General features: G+C 33.8%; 2 protein-coding genes and 1 long non-coding RNA gene across 3 annotated transcripts in view; 2 read left to right on the top strand and 1 right to left on the bottom strand.

Moving 5' to 3' along the window:
* The first annotated feature begins 837 nt into the window (after window positions 1-837).
* On the top strand, window positions 838-3,004 carry LOC132050585 (uncharacterized). Its single transcript, XR_009413456.1, has 3 exons — window positions 838-1,003; window positions 1,778-1,905; window positions 2,623-3,004. It is a non-coding gene; the product is annotated as an uncharacterized LOC132050585 (long non-coding RNA).
* A 5,106-nt stretch (window positions 3,005-8,110) lies between these two features.
* Window positions 8,111-13,977, top strand: LOC132050584 (cytochrome b5-like). The gene is made up of 3 exons (XM_059441938.1): window positions 8,111-8,317; window positions 12,467-12,533; window positions 13,449-13,977. The coding sequence occupies exons 1-3, from the start codon at window positions 8,231-8,233 to the stop codon at window positions 13,703-13,705; spliced, it is 411 nt and encodes a 136-aa protein (XP_059297921.1). The 5' UTR covers window positions 8,111-8,230; the 3' UTR covers window positions 13,706-13,977.
* A 1,343-nt stretch (window positions 13,978-15,320) lies between these two features.
* The window catches only part of LOC132049043 (BTB/POZ domain-containing protein At5g48800-like), a 2,700-nt gene continuing 126 nt past the window's right edge, over window positions 15,321-17,894 (bottom strand). Inside the window, exons 2-4 of the mRNA XM_059439712.1 lie at window positions 17,631-17,890; window positions 16,610-17,277; window positions 15,321-15,845 (exon numbers count right to left, since the gene is read on the bottom strand). Of these exons, the coding sequence (XP_059295695.1) occupies window positions 15,333-15,845; window positions 16,610-17,277; window positions 17,631-17,890 (1,441 nt within the window). The 3' untranslated portion in view covers window positions 15,321-15,332. The remainder of the gene's footprint in view (window positions 15,846-16,609; window positions 17,278-17,630; window positions 17,891-17,894) is intronic.

The raw sequence follows: 17,894 nt of genomic DNA, 5'->3' as shown, positions 1-17,894 counted from the left end.
GGCTATTAGTTTGTGCTATTCAAGGTGGAGGAAGATTGTTGGGGTAATGAAGCAGTTGAGATTTCACTCCAAATTCACAAAGTTCAAAACAATTCTAGTTTTATTCATGTCCAAACACAATTTTAATTTTCAAATACCATTTCCAAACAGAGTTAATCGTCAAAAACACACTATCACTTTTTCGCGAATTTTACGTCCTAACTATCAGTTATTCTTTTTTTCTATCTGAATTATCATCATCTATATATCAAAACACACCTCGAAATAAATTAGGCCAACTATCAATTATTTCCTTTTTGTCCTTGCACTATCACTTACTTGTATTTTACTACATAGATAGCGATAGTTTAGATAGGAAAAAGAAACAAATGAACTTTGGAGTGATTTTTTTTTTTTATCATTGTTTTTTTCAAATACTACTTTTTTTTTTTTTTAAATGTCACAATTTTTATATCCAAACTCCGCCTCGACGTCCCATTCTTTCTCAAGTTATGAAATCGAAGAGATTAAAGAGAAAATTGAGGAGAGAATAAACTATAACCTTTTGTATTGATTTTTGTATTGAACAATAAAAGACTACAATTCGATTTATATAAAAATAAAAGAAAATAAATTATTTTTCTTGTAGATACTAAATTAAAAAAAATTAAATATTATATAATTAATATAATATCTAGACTTAAAAGAAAACTAATTAATATTCTAGATATTAAGAGATTAAATATTTTACCATTTATGTGGATCATAAAATATAAGACAAGTAAATCCTACTAACATCTATCTCTCACCGACACCCCCACTCTTTGATTAATCCAATAAATACGTTCAACAAACTCATAAATAGAGAACTAGAAAACCCCACACTCCATATCCAATTTCTCTCATTCTTCAAGCCTTTTCATTTACTACTAGTCTTGAAGATCCAAAATCAAGATTCATCACATCTTTTGTTTCTTCACTCCAATTGTTTTTTTTGTTTTTTCTCTATCCAAACATTGTTAAGGTATGAGTCTTCTGATCTTTGTAATTACCTTCTGCCTCCAATGTATCTTGTGCTTTTCTTTACAAATATCTGTTAAAGATTCAATCTTTGGCACTTTATTAGTGGCAACTTATATGGTCCCGTTTGGCCATTAAAATTATTTTCTTTTTTCCGGAATAATTTTTACTTTATTTAAAAATTAGATCACATTTGGTCATAAGTGTTTTTTGCTCTTTTTTTCCAAAAATATTTTGAGAAAACATTATCTGATCATAAAAAGTGATCCATTTTTTTGGCAGTTTTTAAAGATGAATTTTTCAAGTTTTCTACTAACAAACTTTAACTGCTTTTCATCTAAAATACCTATCCAAATACAATTTTAACTTCCAAAAATTATTTCTCATTCCATCTTCAAAGACCCGAGATTTTCTTCAAGTTTCAATCAAATCTATGTCCAAACGCTAGCTTAGTATTTGGCTATAAATATTTCAAATTTCGCTTTTTTAAAAAAAAAAAAAAACTCACTTTTCACTTTTGATATTATAAGTACATTCAATCATTGAACACTATTACAGAAATTCTTTGCAAAAAATACGATCAAACAGAACTCGATCTTCAACTCCAGTGCCATAATAAACTAGAAAATATTTGAAACTATGGCCAAACACCTACATAGTCTTTGTGATCTCAGTAATCACTCCACCTTTTTGGGTTTTATGCCTTTGTATCTAAGATCTAAAGATTAAAAAGATCATAAAGATTCAATTTTTGACTGCTTTTTTTCCATTGTTGTAGAAGAGATTTGAAGAAGTTATACAAGATGAGGCTGCTTCTCATTTTTTTGGCTTTGCTCATCATGGCTTCATCAATGTTAGAAGCTAAGCCACTTATTGGTTCAACAAGTTGTCCTGTACCTAGAAATAGTGAGTATCTCTTTTTATCAGTTTTTGTGTGTGTGTTTTTTTTTTTTTTTTTGGGTTTTACATCCACTTATTGTTTCAAAACGAGGACATTGAGACTGTTCGAAAAATAGTTGTTTACTTCTAACATGATTCTCGAATCACGAACCTATTGGTTGGAAATCGACAGCTTATGAATTGTGGTGCTCATAAGAATTTTTAAACAATATCGATCTATTATCATAATTCGTCTGGTGCACATACTAAAAAACCACTAATTTAAAACTTGGTGAAACATTTCTTAAAACTTCATTGTTGGGTATTTTGTGGAAGATGAAATGGAAGGGTTGAGGGAAGGAATTAGGGGAGGGTGGTGAGGTGGAATGCCACGTGATACATCTCACCCAAATGTTATGTCACATGGGATGTTGTTGGTCATGGTGGAAGGGGTTAACGGATAAAGCGTATTTTTAACAACATTTTGTTAACGGCAGGGGCGTTTTTGTTTGGCAAAGTATAACGAAAGTTAAATATATACTTTATTTTTTAAAGTAGAGAGGTAAATCTGTCCTTTCTCCGTAAAAGAAAGGAATCTTTGCACAAAAAATTCATTGTTTACTTTTCCTTACAAGATATACATAGATTATATACCGATCATACATGCATTATACATATATTATGCATCCGTCAGCTATATTTATAAATCTTAACTTTTTTTAACAAAAACTTTGTGTTTTTCAGGTTGTTCACAGGCATGCGTTAAGAGATGTGCACTTAAAGGTCACAAAAAACGATGTTTGTTTTACTGCAACCATTGCTGTAATTGGTGTCAATGTGTTCCACCAGGATATGTTGGGCAAAATAAAGGGTGTTGTTCTTGCTACAACAATTGGCACACACAATTAGGAGGACCCAAGTGTCCATGAAAATAAAAGGGTGGATCAGTTTAATGTTTAATTTTCTTTATTTGATCTTCTTGAGAAGGATGATCCCATGTATTGTTAAAATCAAGAATTAATATTTCTTGATTATGTTTTATGTTTGGTCACCATGATCAAACTATTATCCATAATATTACAAATTTTCATGAACCAAAAATAAACTGAACTCTTTTTTTTTTTTTTTTTTTTTTTTTAACTGTGTGTCATTGCAAATTTATTCTTTTTGTTTAATTCTTTAAAGGGTCGTTTGCTATGCTGGACAACCAAAAGTAGTCCTATGATGGATAATTTTGGGATAAGTTATACTATGATTAGAAATAGTATTGAGATGGTGGTATAATAGTATCGGGATTAGTTATCTCTGGATAAAATAAAGCCAATGACAAATTACCCCTGGGGTCCCTCAAACTCTATTTCTCTAAATAAAATAGAGGGTTTTTTTTTTTTTTGCAAACAAACAACTTCTTTTTAGAAATTATGCATTTCGTGTTATTTTTAATACAACAAATCAAACAATCAATAAAAAATAATGTCACGATAACTAATTCCACCATAACTTGTTTTCGAGCCAATTAAATGACCCCTATTTGATATTCTTGAGAAGGATTTCCCATGTGTTGTTAAAATCAAGAATTAATATTTCTTGATTATATTTTCTGCTTGGTCAACATGATCAAACTATTATCCATATTACAAATTTTCATAAACCAAAAAGAAATTGAACTTTTGTTTATTGTGTATCATTGCAACTCATTTTTTTTTCCTTTTATTCCCTTTTTTGTTTATTTTCTAAGAGTTAGAGTGGATTGATGAACAATGGAAAAAAAAGGGCAAGGGCGGGTGGGGGTGGGGGTGGGGCGTGGGGGAGGGGAGCTTTAGTAAAGAAGAACCTCTTTAGCGCAATTTGAAGTTGCAATCATTAACTGTAAATCAAATCTTTAGTTCAACAATTTATCATTGTTACGATGAAAATAATAATTTGAAACTAAAAAGATTAACAACGTCGTGTGACTCGAATAACTCCAAACTAGCTTTTAAGTTCAAAGCTCCACCATAAAAAAACACATTTTTTCAGAAAAATAATACTACTTTTTTAAAGAATAAGTTGAAGACTTAGAATATTTTTCTTTGTCTCAATTCCCTCTTTCACTGCACCAAACCTCAAATTATAAACAAAATACATAATGTGTTTTCATTTACAATATAATACTTCTCATCCACTCAACACAAGGAAGAAACGTCCTCATGTATGTGTAGAGTTTCTTCCATATACTGAATGTCAATATAGTGGATAATACTTTGAGGTGTAGTAGGAGATAATGGAGTGAACATGTCACAGTGATTACATGAATTACAAAAGAATAATGACCACTTTCTCCACTTTAATTCCACTAGTATGTCATGCACTTTAATATTTGAGAAAATGACACAGTGTACCAATTAAGACACATGATTGACATACATTAGCTGTGTTTTAAGAAGTTGGGACAAAATGACCATGTCACACGTTCTAGGCTCAAATTGAATAATCTCGACTCACTAACCATATCTTTTGTATACTGCTATTGTCAAATTTCTCAAATTTTTAAGATTTTGTACTTAGAAACAGTGATGCACTGTTGCTACATCTTTTTGATCGATGTTGTTAGTTTTTATTGCTAATTTAATTGAGAAGAACAGTGCTTCAAATCTAGCGTCGGATTAATGATTCTGATTTTAAGGATTCAGTATCAATTCCTCTAAATATTTTAACATTGAAATAATGCTTCTTAACTCTAACATTAAGTATTGCTTTTGTCATTCGGCCCAATTTCTTTTTAGAAGAATAACAAGCAAACATATACTTGGCGGATTATCCTATATGATATGCACATAACTAATCGCAATCATTTTGTAACGAAATAAAGATTTAAAAATATCATTAGTTTCTGAAGTTATTGATAATAATGAGGATTCACCCGCACATTTTCTTACTCTGTGTTACACGCGCGGCTTCAATTTTGTCAAAAGCAGAATTAATCGACCATCATATTGATATTGCAAAGGTCCCAATTGGCCCGACAACAATTGTGGGTATGATCAGACTTCATTATAACAGTCATTCTCCATAATAACATTTCACTATAATATTTAAGTGTTCTTTAGAATCAAATTTAATATTATGTTATATTATATATTTTTTATAACAACATTTCGCGAATCCGAACAAACAGCATCTCTATAAAGAGATTTGACCGTAGATCTCTTTCTATCAACTTGTTATTTTTCACGTCTACCTACCTTCTAAAGATCAAACAATTAAGAACGTTGAAACTGTTTGAGAAATATTTTTTCGCTTCTGACATGAATTGAATAATCAACCTATCACCTAGAATTAGAGACAAATTAGATTTGTGCGATCCTCACTTGTCACAAACTTAAACTTTCAGATGGTATAGTCACAAACTTCAACATGGTATCGGATGAGGCACAAATCTTCGGATCGAATCTCACTGCCGCATCTTATAAAAAAGAATTTTCACGTGCTTGACTCATAAAAAAGAATCAGAAAATGAGATGGTCACGCACTTCAACACTTTATTCTTTGCCTAAGAGTGGACAATTTTACGAAATTACTGAGTTCTTTTAGGGTAACTTACATAAATAGCTATAGTTTGGGGGCTTCTAACCAACCGTAGCTACATTTTTGTTAATTACATTTCGTAGCTAGTTTTTAGTTATTTCGAGTGTATTTGACTGTATTAGAATATCTTTGTTCCGTTGTATCTAAATATTTGTGCGAACTAACATGGTGTATTTGCCTGTATTCGAATATACTATTTTGTTGTATCTAAATATTTGAGCGAGCTAACTTGGTGTATGTGACTTTATTTATAAGTGTATAGATAAACGGCAAAACATAGTAACTTAGTGTATTTGACTGTATTCATAAGTGTATAGATAAATGGTCCTAGTTAGTATTGATACGAGTTACTAATGTATTTATACATTTAATACAGCGAATACAGAACTTCCATGAGATGTTGATTTTATGGTTAAAATGTTGAATACAGAAGTGTGGTATATGGAGATACAAGAAATATCCAGATCTGAATAGCGAAGGTACTCTGGCGACTCGAGGCCATGGCAGTGACCGGATCTGAGGGGCAAAGGTACTCTTTGAAGAAGTAGGTTCTACTAAAGAAGAGACGAAGGATATAGTAGTGACTGCTGAGTAGTAGTAGTATTCTAGTAGTTAAAGTGAGAGAATACTAAATACAATATACAGCTATGATATGTAAATCAAAAAATTAACTGTAACTACGAAAAATAATTAAATTAAATAAGTAGTAGTTATTAATCATATATATCTCTTAAAGTTAACTATGCCATATAAAATTTTTCTTGTAGACATATATATAATGTAATAGTATTATCTATTATTATTAAGCAAGCAACTTTTTCGCAACTCGATGGTATACTTTAATTTCCTGCTTAAGTAGCTGAAGTCTTTTTATTTGATTGCGGTGAACTAAAATTTACGATCTTAAATATGAACACCAAGTATATGTTACTAAAGATAAGTAATAAATTTAAAAATAAAAAATATCAAAATATAAATATTTTTCTTTTTCTTGAAAATTATGTTATATTTAAGTTATTCATCACTAGTATAATATATATATATATATTTTTTTATACAAAGTTTTTTTTTTTTTTTTTTTGTGTGTGTGGTTTCTCACCATGTGTCCTACAGTTGCATTAGGACCCATATTCATACAAGATTTGTGTCGGATAAGGCCATCAAAGGAAAAACACTCTCTAACAAGAATTTTTTCATATTGATGGCTCGAGCTTACGATTTCTGGTTAAGAATATCTATTCCACCACAACCCTTATTGGTATTAATAAAACATTTAGAGAATTTCATAAATAACTATAGTTTAGAGTGTAATTACGAAATGTAGCTACATTTCACTTATTTATAAAACGTAGCTACGGATTGCGGTACCGGGCGGGTATCATTAGGCATTATCGGTGAAAAAGTTGTATCAAGCGGGTATCGGTCGGTATATCAGTCAAGTGGGTATCATTTAGAGAACTTTAAATGTATAAGCGCATTTCACTTATGTGTCCGGCGAAATCGAGCGAAAAGAGTTGTATCGATGCATCTTATATTATTGATAGCTACATTTTGTAAATATAATAGCAATGTTTCATAATTTTTTGAAATTATAGTTATAGTTGGTAAGTTTGTCACGTGGCCTAATTTTTCCTAATACCCCTAAAATTCACAAAACTCCATATCAACATATATCTAAAAATTGCAACAAAATCAAGATTAGGATCTACCTACCTTCTCCCCATACCCTCTTTTTGGTTTGATACCTGAATCCCATCTTTCCTCTCACCAACCCCCACATCACCTTCAACTACCCACTCATTGATTTTTCCAATACGTTTACCAAACTAAGGACCCGTTTGGCCACGAGAACTATTCACCTTTTTCGAATTTTTTTCCACTTTATTTGAAAATCATATTTAACCATGAAAATTTTCCAAATACAAAGTAAAGTTGTTTTAAAATTTAGAAAACACTTATTCTATTTTCATTTTTTTTCATTTTAGATATACATTTTATATATTTTTTGGGAAAATTTGTTTTAAAAGGCGTTTTTTGAGCGAGCCACGGGGGCGAGGGTCTTACCAAAAAATGGGTCGGGGCGAAAGTTTCAAAGGCGTACATAAAATAAGCTAAAAATGGGGCGAGTTTTTTTGTTGGGCGTAAGCCCTAAAACTTCTTCAAACTAAACGAAATTTGTTAAATAAGTCTTTAATATAATGCCAAATTCTCAAAAGTCAACATGTAATTACTCAAATGTTTTAAAAGGAAATGAAACATTAAATTTAAAAGTCAAGACCTTTTTTTTATAGCTAGAATCTAATATATATTCTTTTTCAATTATTTATCTTGTCTTCTACCATCTCAAAAAAAGTAACGAGTTATTGTATTTGTAAGTAGTGTATAATAGATTGTTCGAATTAGTTTTTTTGTGGGGGTATATATATATATATATATATATATCACTTATTTATAGTTTTTTCTTACTTTTTCTATTTCACCTATTTAAAAGTATTTATTATCATTATATCGTTTTATAAAAAAATACTAAAAATTAAAACCCCATATGGGGCTTACATTTACGTAAAACCAAATACTTTTAGGAAAATTATAACCACACACAATCCTTACCTTCAACTCCAACTTCAAAATATTTGGTTTGTACAGCCAAACGACTACTTAAATAAAGAATTAGAACAGGCACACTCCATTCTTTCTCATCCAACTCTTTTTGAAGAACCAAATCAAGATTCATCACATCTTTTGTTTCTCTACTCCATTTTTTATTTTTATTTCTATATCAAAAATGGGTGGTGAAACTAAGGTTTATACTTTGGCAGAGGTTGCCCCCCATAACAATGTTAAAGATTGTTGGCTTGTTATTAGTGGCAAGGTATTAATCTTTTAATCTAATTTAGCGTTATTGATGTTTTCTTTTTCTTTACACATATCTGTTAAAGATTCAATCTTTGGGCCTATGTTAGTAGTAATAATATAGTCTTTGTGTTGTGAAATTAGTCGAGGTGCGCCTAAGCTGGTCCGAACACTAGGGGTATTAAATAAAAGTATAGTCCTTGTGATTTCTGTAATTACCTTTCTGCCTCCAGTCCACCCCTTTTGATGTAATTAACTGGTATTGATGTTTTTTTTTTCTTTTACAAATATGTGTTAAAGATTTAATCTTTGGGCCTTTGTTAGTAGCAATATATAGTCTTTGTGTTGTGGAATTAGTCGAGGTGCACTGAAGCTGCTCCGAACACCGTGGGTATTAAATAAAAGTATAGTCTTAGTCATTTCTGTAATTACCTTTCTGCCTCCAGTCCACCCCTTTTCATGTAATTTACTGGTATTGATGTTTTTTCTTTTTTCTTTGCAAATATATGTTAAAGATTTAATCTTTGGGTCTTTGTTAGTAGCAATATATAGTCTTTGTGTTGTGGAATTAGTCGAGGTGCGCTCAAGCTGGCCGGAACACTAGGAGTATTAAAAAATATTATAGTCTTGTGATCTCTGTAATTGCCTTTCTGCCTCTACCCCTTTTGATGTAATTTACTGTCATTGATGGTTTCTTGTGCTTTTTTGTTTACATCTCTGTATTTAACTTTTTGCTTCCACCCCTTTTGATGTAATTTACTTGGGTTGCTGGTTCTTGTGCTTTTGTTTACAAATATCTGTTAAAGATCTTTGGCCTTTGAGTCTTTATTAGTGGCAATATATTGTCTATGTGATCTCTGTAGTTATCTTTCTGCTTCACCCCTTTTGATGTAATTAACTAGAGTTGATGTTTGTTGTGTTTTTCTTTTATGAATATCTGTTAAAGATTCAATCTTTGGGTCTGTATGAGTTGATGTATCAATATTAATGGTAACAGTGGCGGATGTAGAGCATACTTTTTGGGTTCACGGGAATCATTAGCTTTTGCACAAACCCTGTATTTCCATTAAGAAATTCATAAGATATACATAAGTATGTTATTGTGAACCCAGTTGTTATTGTATATTAACTTGAGGATGCTGAAGGAACCATTAACTTCAAATCCTGGATCCGTTTCCGATGGCAATATATGGATATAGTCTTTCTGATCTCTGTAATTACCTTTATGCCTCCACCCCTTTTGATTTTATTAACTGGGGTTGCTGTTCTTGTGCTTTCTTTACAAATGTCTGTTAAAGATTCAATCTTTTGGTCTTTATTAGTGGCAAGGTTAATATTAGTCTTTGTGATCTCTGTAATTACCTTTCTCCTTCCACCCCTTTTGATGTGATTAACTGGAGTTGATGTTTCTTGTGCTTTTCTACAGATTCACTTTTTGTGTCTTTATTAGTGGCTATATATAGTCTTTGCGATCTCTGTATTTACTTTTATTTCTTGACCCTTTTGATGTAATTTACTTATAATGATGCTTTCTTGTATTTTCTATACAAATATCTGTTAAAGATTCAATCTTTGGCTCGTAATTTGTTGCAAGTATAATCTTGGTGACTTCTGTAATTAGCTTTCTGTACCCCCTTTATGATAAACGTTTTTATGCTTTTGGGAGCTTGATCTTAATGGGGTGCGGTCCTTCCCTAGACCCTGCTAACGCTGGATGCTTTGCGCACCGGGCTGCCCTTTTCTTGTAGCTAGATCTTAAAGATTCAACTTTTGACTGCATCTGTTCCGTCGTTTTTATAGTTTTTCTTTCTCTCCATTCTTTTCTGTTTTGAGATAAGGGGTCTGAAAAGGGGTGAATAGGGTGAAAAATTGGAATGCATATTAGTTGAAACTGGGGGTGGATCTATAGTGTCTGCATTCAGATCAAACTACCCATATATTTAGTTTAAAAAAATGAATTCTGAAAGGGGAAAGATCCCTGGATAGAATCATTCGATTAAACAATGTGTGTATATTGAATGTGCACCCATTGTCAATTGTCATTAAAAAGATAGGTGCAGTGACACTCGATAACTCGCTTGATGCTTGTGTGATTAGCTTCATGAATAATAGCAAGATTGTATCGATTCCTTCGTGGGAATAACTATATAAAGCGCAGGATTTTAACTTCTTTCTGTTTCTAGAGGAGGGATTTCACTCAAAAGTTTGGTTCTTGATTACTCAGGTTTGAGTCATCAATATTTGGTTTTATCAAACAATTCCCTTTTTGAAGCTTCAACATCCTCTTTCAACAGTCTAATACTGGTTTTTTGCGAATTTTAGTGCTTGCAAGGCGTTAGAATGAAGAATGATGACATTATTGGCATTTTAAAGTGCTAAGATCGATGGTTTTCATTCTACTGACATTTGGTTGGTGGGTCATCATTGTCTATGGATTGTGTCTACGTCTTAAATTCAACTTATTTCAGTTCTCAACTTGTTTCAACATGAATTTGATGCGGTCTTGATGAATAATTATCTTTCTAGATGATGACTTTGGTTTACTTATCAATTTTTTTTTTTTAATCTTTTTAGATGAGGACTTTGGTTTTATTGTAATGAAAATTCATTGGTTCATTGTTATGGTTTAGTTCTCAAATATTTTGGTGGACGAGTACAAAGGAATTTATCAATATGAGAATATGGTTGGGAGCTACAATTTAGATGATGTAAATATCAAGCGGTTAATAGGAATTGCTTGTTTGGTAGTTACATAGATAATTCATGTTTTAGGACTTTGGATTTAGCAGGTCGTACTTTTTGGGTAAAATGCTTAGTACATCACTTTGCTCTTAGTAACATGTGACTTACCTATCTTGGTAAGAAAAGGCTAATATCCCTTGTGATTTTGATATACAGTCAAACCTCTTTATAACGGCGTCGTTTGTCCGGATATTTGTTGGTTGCTATAGCGAGATGCTATAGCGAGATGCTGTAATAGAGAATATATAATATGAAAGTTTTTGATAAAAAAAAGATATAATGTAATATGAAAGTCGGTTCCAAAGAAGGCTTGGTTGTTACAGTGAAATGTTATTACTGAGGATGAGTTGTCAAAGAAATGTTATTACCGAGAGGTCTAAGAGAGGTCTCGTACTTGAAAACTATGCCATTGGTTTTCTTTTCTTATAAGTAATGATGAATCTTATACTTTGTAATTTTGAAACATCTCCGGAGAAAGTTATAATCTTGTATTGCCCTTGATTCATGGTAGCAAAACATGGTGAATTTCTATTCAACCCTTCCCTGCACCTTCCTGCTCCTCATTGTCCTCCCCAATTGAAAAAAGGAACAGGAGACAAACATAAAAATTTCACCATTACTTTGTTTTTGTTTAGGTTTCTTTGTATACTTTGAGTTGCAGCGTCTTAGTTTACTATATTTATAAAAGAGAAATATATTATCTCCTTTCGTAGGCCATAAATTGATGAGATAAAATGAATAGCCAGTTTTTGAAGGTTAAGTGTAACTGCATTAGTGTAAATCTATGATATTATAACTCTGCCGCGGTGAAGAGGTACAGTGCTCAAAGATAGTGATAAATCTTTTTGGTTATATGAGCCCAATGGTTAAAAGTTGTAAACATTTCAAAGTTTAATATGCAAAAAGCACTGATAGTTAAGTATGAAATTGCAGAGAGGGGGTTCATTCACATTGTTTTTTTATACCACATGGGAATCATGGGCTGTTCTTTAGCACAAGGGTAATGTGCATTTCCCTTTGTGTTTCAAGGTTACACATTCTAGGTTTCCGAGTTCATCTCTTCCGACAATCACCTTTTCTCCTCCTAATAGAATTAAAAAACCTTGTGCTCCTTATTTGTTCGTAATTTCTTAGTTAAGTAGGCTTGATTTACAACATTTCAGCAAAGGCCGCTGCACCCTTATAACACCGGGTTCATATGAACGCAGTACTTTCGACACGGAGTATAAATTCATGTTTAACTAAATGAGGGATATTTCGGAGTAGTTGGCATCATTTGATACTTCTTATTGCTTTCCAACCTCCATTTTCTCTCCTTTTTTTGTTCTTCTTTTGTTTTCTCAGATTTTCTTGTGCTACTTTTTAATTGAATACCAAGAAGTTTGGGATTGGCTTCATTGACTGATATCGATATTTTATTTGATAGGTGTACGATGTGACAAAATTCTTGGACGACCACCCAGGTGGCGATGAGGTTTTATTGGCTGCTACTGGTAATATACTTTGATCAACTTTTTCCTACCAAAACCACACTTTTTAACATTCAAGTTGTTCATATATGTTTTCAATAGTATTCGAGTTGTAAAGTTGAGTAGAACACTGACTTTGGATCGTGCCACCTAGAGAGGGATCTAGACCAGACATGACTTAATAGAGACCTCTGCAAGGTAGGGGTAAGGTTTGCGTAAACCCACCCTCCCCAGACCCCACTTGTGGGATCACATTGGGTATGTTGATCTTTCTTTTGTCCCTTCCAGACGATCGGAAAATAAAGAAATGGTTAATATATTCAAGATAATTTAGTACTTACGAAATACTCCCTCCGTCCCATAATAAGTGTCACCTTAGCCAAAAACACGCATATTAAGAAATCAATGATGAAGTGTGAAATTTATCAAATTACCCTTATTTAAAAAAAATTATTTTTTCCTCTTGATGATTAGAGCATATACAAGTAGTCCATCTTTTGACATTGGAAATCCAACCATCATCATTTAGCGTACTACTACTTCTTTTGTCCAAGGGCAAAGTTGGAAAAAATTAGTCAATGTATTCATTGGTTTCCTAAGGTGACACTTATTATGGGACAAATTTTTTTGGCTAAGGTGACATTTATTGTGGGACGGAGAGAGTGCTATTTAATCATATCGGGGATGTGATATGGTTTCGAAAGATGAACCAGATATGGACATTTCCCATATGAACAAAATTTTTACATTCCATTTAGGATTAGGAATACGTGTAATCGGACCTGTCTTTTACATGGTTTCATTCGGTTCCTTTAGGGAGATGAGTCAATTTATAGATTTACTATGTGAACAAAATTAAAGAAACAAGGGAAAAAAAAAGAAGAAAGAATGAATTTACGTTGGTGCAATCTCTAAAAACTTGATGGTGATTTGGTGCAGGAAAGGATGCAACCGATGATTTTGAGGATGTCGGCCATAGTAGCAGTGCTCGAGCAATGTTGGACGAGTACCATGTGGGCGATATTGATTCAGCAACCATCCCGACTAAAACCAAGTACACTCCTCCCAATCAGCCTCATTACAACCAGGACAAGACATCCGAGTTCGTAATTAAGCTCCTCCAATTCTTGGTTCCCTTGATTATTTTGGGTGTAGCTGTTGGCATCCGCTTCTACACCAAAGAAAAATCGGCTTGAAGATTGAGTGCAATGGTAAATTCATAATAAGCGTCCGAATTTGCAAGATGTGACCCTTAGTCACACCCCCGCCCCCCAACGAGAAAAAAAAAAAAAAACACCAAAGACGAGCTTAAGAAGAAAAGGATGGTTTTTATTGTTTCTATTTCTGAGACTTCATATAGTTATATGTTCTTGTTGTAATAGATAGTTGGTTTCTTCAATTCAATTTTGTGAACTTGGATTATTGGCCATTTGGTGATGCTTTTATTAGGATGTTTCTGTTCTCTTGATGTACTTGCTTTTTTAAAATACACAATTGGGATCATATTTTACATTTTTCTGGCTCAAATTTTACTTGAACTATATTGGTCATTATGTTTCAAGGGAAATTGGACATGCACACCTTTTTGCCTTGAAATTGGACATGCACATCTTTTTTCACATTACTTTCAAGAAAGTAATAAATCTGAGGCAGTAAGTGTGATGTACTACTGCATTCACTATTTGTCATTATCGGAACTCAACGCATCTGAATGTATAGTTATAAGTCGAAAACAATGAACTTGAATTTTTTGTAACTTTAGCAGCGTTTCATACACCACGCACGCATAAGTGTTGAATTTTTTTAGTTCAGCTGAAACTGTTAAACAAAGGCTGCTTCCACCTTTGCATCCTTTGCTGATGCAATACGGGAGACCAAAAAAGGGCGCAAAAGGACAGTTTGGTGCGCAAAGTATTTCGCGTTCACGCAGGGTTCAAGGAAGTTTGAATCTCAAATGGGGTTTAATGTTGCAGCCTACCCTGACGCAAGCACAGTGGTTGAATCCACAGTTCGAACCCGTGACCTGTAAATCATACGGAGACAATCTTACTATTGCTTCGAGGCTACCCTTAAAAAATCCATACCCCCATATTCATGTCATGCTGAAACAAGATTATCCAATGTGGACAATTTATGGGAATGAAGTGACCTTTAGTCCACCCCATCACTGCAGAGGCAGATCTAGGACAAGTTTTGTAGGTTTTACTGAATCCATTGTTTTCAGCTCGAACTATGTATACGTTCAAGAAAAAACACATAAAAATTGTATACATATCGTAAGATGAAACCCGTTTTGAACTCACCTACTCGGGATCCTAGATTCGTCTCCATCCATCTTAAAAGAAACTCTTGATAAGATTCAAAGGATATAGCAGAGTGTCTTAAGCTTTTCCAACTCTTAGCTCCCTATGATTATTTTGGTTATAGTTGTTGATGTCTTCTTCTATATCAAAATCACCTTAAACATTGAGTTTGAGTAGATTATGAGTTCATAATAAGAGTCCAACTTTTCAAGATGTGACCTTAGCCCACCCCATCAGTTCAGAGGTGGATCTAGGGTGAGTTCTGTGGGTTCAACTGAATCCATTGTTTTCAGCTCGAACTGTGTAATCATATGCAAAAATGAAAATTTAAAACGTATATATCTAATAAGATCACATCCTTCGGCGCGCCTCTCACTCGTAGAACCTCTAGCATCATCTAAAAAAAAGGCACACTGAAAAGCATATCTTTGCAGCTCCTATACAAGATTTGGGACAAAATTACAAGAAAACACTTATTCATATAATTTGATGTAGCTGGAAGATAGATAGTCACGTTCTATCAATTATTCTTAGAATCAGTTCTTTCCGAATGCCTCGAGGGAGAAGTAGACTCCCTGGAAGAACTATGTCCGAAAATATTGAACTTTTTACCAATCCTTTTAGAGAAAGATTTCATGAATCTTCGCGAGCTAGATTTCTGCATATCTCTCTTCATGCAAACATGGTCTTTTTCCAAGTCGTTCAATCTCATCCTCATCCGCGCTAGTTCAAGTTTTAGCTCCCTGTTTTCTCGTCTCAACGAAGCATAATTGTCCTTTGGAGACATTGCTGCACTAAGAGCACCACTATTAATCCTCCAAGATTGGTGCATTGGCTTAATGTCATCATCAGGGTACGAGCAAAACAAGGCGCTTCGAAGCCTTAATTGCTCGAAATAGAGAACTTGTACTATCGATTGGAGAGGTAGGCGTTCATTTTGTGCAGCGTGTGCTCCAGCTTCTTGTGAGAGCTTTTGAAAATCAATCAGTTTGCATAGCCTTCTCTTGTCAGGATCTGATAAGGCCTGATGAGCCTGGAAATGTGAATTCATGAATAACTCGGTAAAGGTAAGGTAACAAGTCCAAATTTACCCTTCTATTATACGAAATATCTTAATTTACGGTCCATCATACTTTGAGGCAATTCGTACTTCTTGTTGTCAGCAAATTGTCTCATCCTTGTTTGTGACTTTAACGAGGTTCCAACATGGATAGAGTGAATTTCACGTGACAAAATACTTCAGGAAGAAGGTCAAAATTTACCTCTGTTATACTTCAAATTGAAGCTCCACTAAAGTCAACGGCAAATATGAGACAATTTGCTAACGACTACAGTAGAATGGATCCAAAGTATAATGGAGAGTAAAGTTAAGATATTTTGTATAGTTGAGGCATATTTTTTACCCTTTTCTCTGAAAAAGAGAGGACATATTTAAGAATAATTCTATAAAGGGAATGATTATAAAAATCTCAAGCTAAAGAACCTTAATCCTCTTGATGGAGAGTTAGCATTTCTATTTTAGAACCATATTCAATTAAGTCATTAATAGTTTAGTCTTCTAAGAAATAAGCACTATGCATATGTCTCCTGTAATGAAATTGTCGAGGCTATGTTGCTCGGACTCTCCAAAAATGTCATCGGGTAAGTGTCGATCCTTCAAAAGTAGTGCATTTTAGAGGATCCAACACGGGTGCAACATTTTTGGAGAGTCCGCTAAACATGTAATGAAGGATTTAGGGCTCTCACCCAAACCAGCAAAACATTTAAGCATATTTCAAAGAAGTTGGTAATTCATACTTTGAGGTAAACGTCAATAGCCCGATAAAGTCCATCGTGGACAGTACGCGCGTGTGCTGGTAATGTTTCTGCAATAGCAATGAACTTGTTCAGCTTCAGATTTGCATCAGGTGCGATTTCAGCAAGGTAATTGTCAACCAGCTTCGATACCTTGAACAATGCAGTTTGTGATGGCGTAGCTGTAGGGCTATCGGATTCAAAAACTGATACGTCTTCCATCTCATCATCGCTATCGCCCTCCTGCTGTGAGAAATTAACCAAGATTCTGTGCACTGTGTCAATATCAAATAATGTATCACCAGCATGGCGAAAAGAAGGAATTAGAATATCATCCAGAGTAGCTATATCCAACTGAGATCCTATCCGCCTCTCGAGATCAAGCCTACAAGCAGCTGTGCAATCTAGCATCACAGCGCTTCGCAACAATCCAAAGAGAAAGCTCAAGGGAACGACGAATTTCTCAACAGGCATCAGGCTAACGATCGTCTCAACTACTAGTTTTTCCTGGACATTCGAACCAGAAACGGGCTTTTGTATCAGCTCCTTCTGTGCATAGCTCACTAGTGATGCTGCAATGCTCTCGGGCCTAACACCGCGAAACTTCATCGCTGTTATGACACGTTGGTACAAGTCGATACGAAGAGCTGAAAGATCCTCAATCCACCAGTCTGTTGAGATCAAACTAACAAGGCGTCATGCGGAAGCTAAAAAAATGAATCTTGAACAATGATAAGTTAGGAACAAAAGAAAACTATACTAAATAAAAAAGCATAATATGTTAATATGGTTCGGTCAACTGACTTACATATGAGAAAACTAATATGAAAGAAAGCATTAAAACTATTGTTTTGTTGTGCGAGAGGGAAGCATGTTCAATTTATAGAAGTACAACACTTTTTTCTCAAGAAAAGGATAAATATGGAAGAGTCCTTTTCCACCAGAAAGCCTTTCTGAAGTAAAACACAATTATGATTAAATTTAATTAAGGTAGGAAATTCAGGGCAAACACTAACACAATCACCTTCACAATTGGCTTGTTTACTCATATGCAGCCTCCCGGAGCTACTATACTCCAAGCGCGAGAAACTTGAAGCGATCTGCTCAACACAAGCTTTAGACGCTACAGCATCGATACATCTACCAACGATTTTCAGCTCATCAGCAAGCGGAAGCAAGTTTTCGCATTGCCTCAAGACTTCAACACACATTTCAAGATTCTTGCATACAATGCTGTCGAGAATTCCCGCCGGGGAAAAAGGTTGTTTTTGAGTAGTCCCCAATCTCC

The sequence above is a fragment of the Lycium ferocissimum genome, chromosome 3 (genome assembly GCF_029784015.1).
Source record: "Lycium ferocissimum isolate CSIRO_LF1 chromosome 3, AGI_CSIRO_Lferr_CH_V1, whole genome shotgun sequence".
In the NCBI taxonomy this organism is placed as follows: Eukaryota; Viridiplantae; Streptophyta; class Magnoliopsida; order Solanales; family Solanaceae; genus Lycium; species Lycium ferocissimum.
Note: the sequence above shows the minus strand (reverse complement) of the source record. Positions and strands in the feature narration are given on the sequence as shown.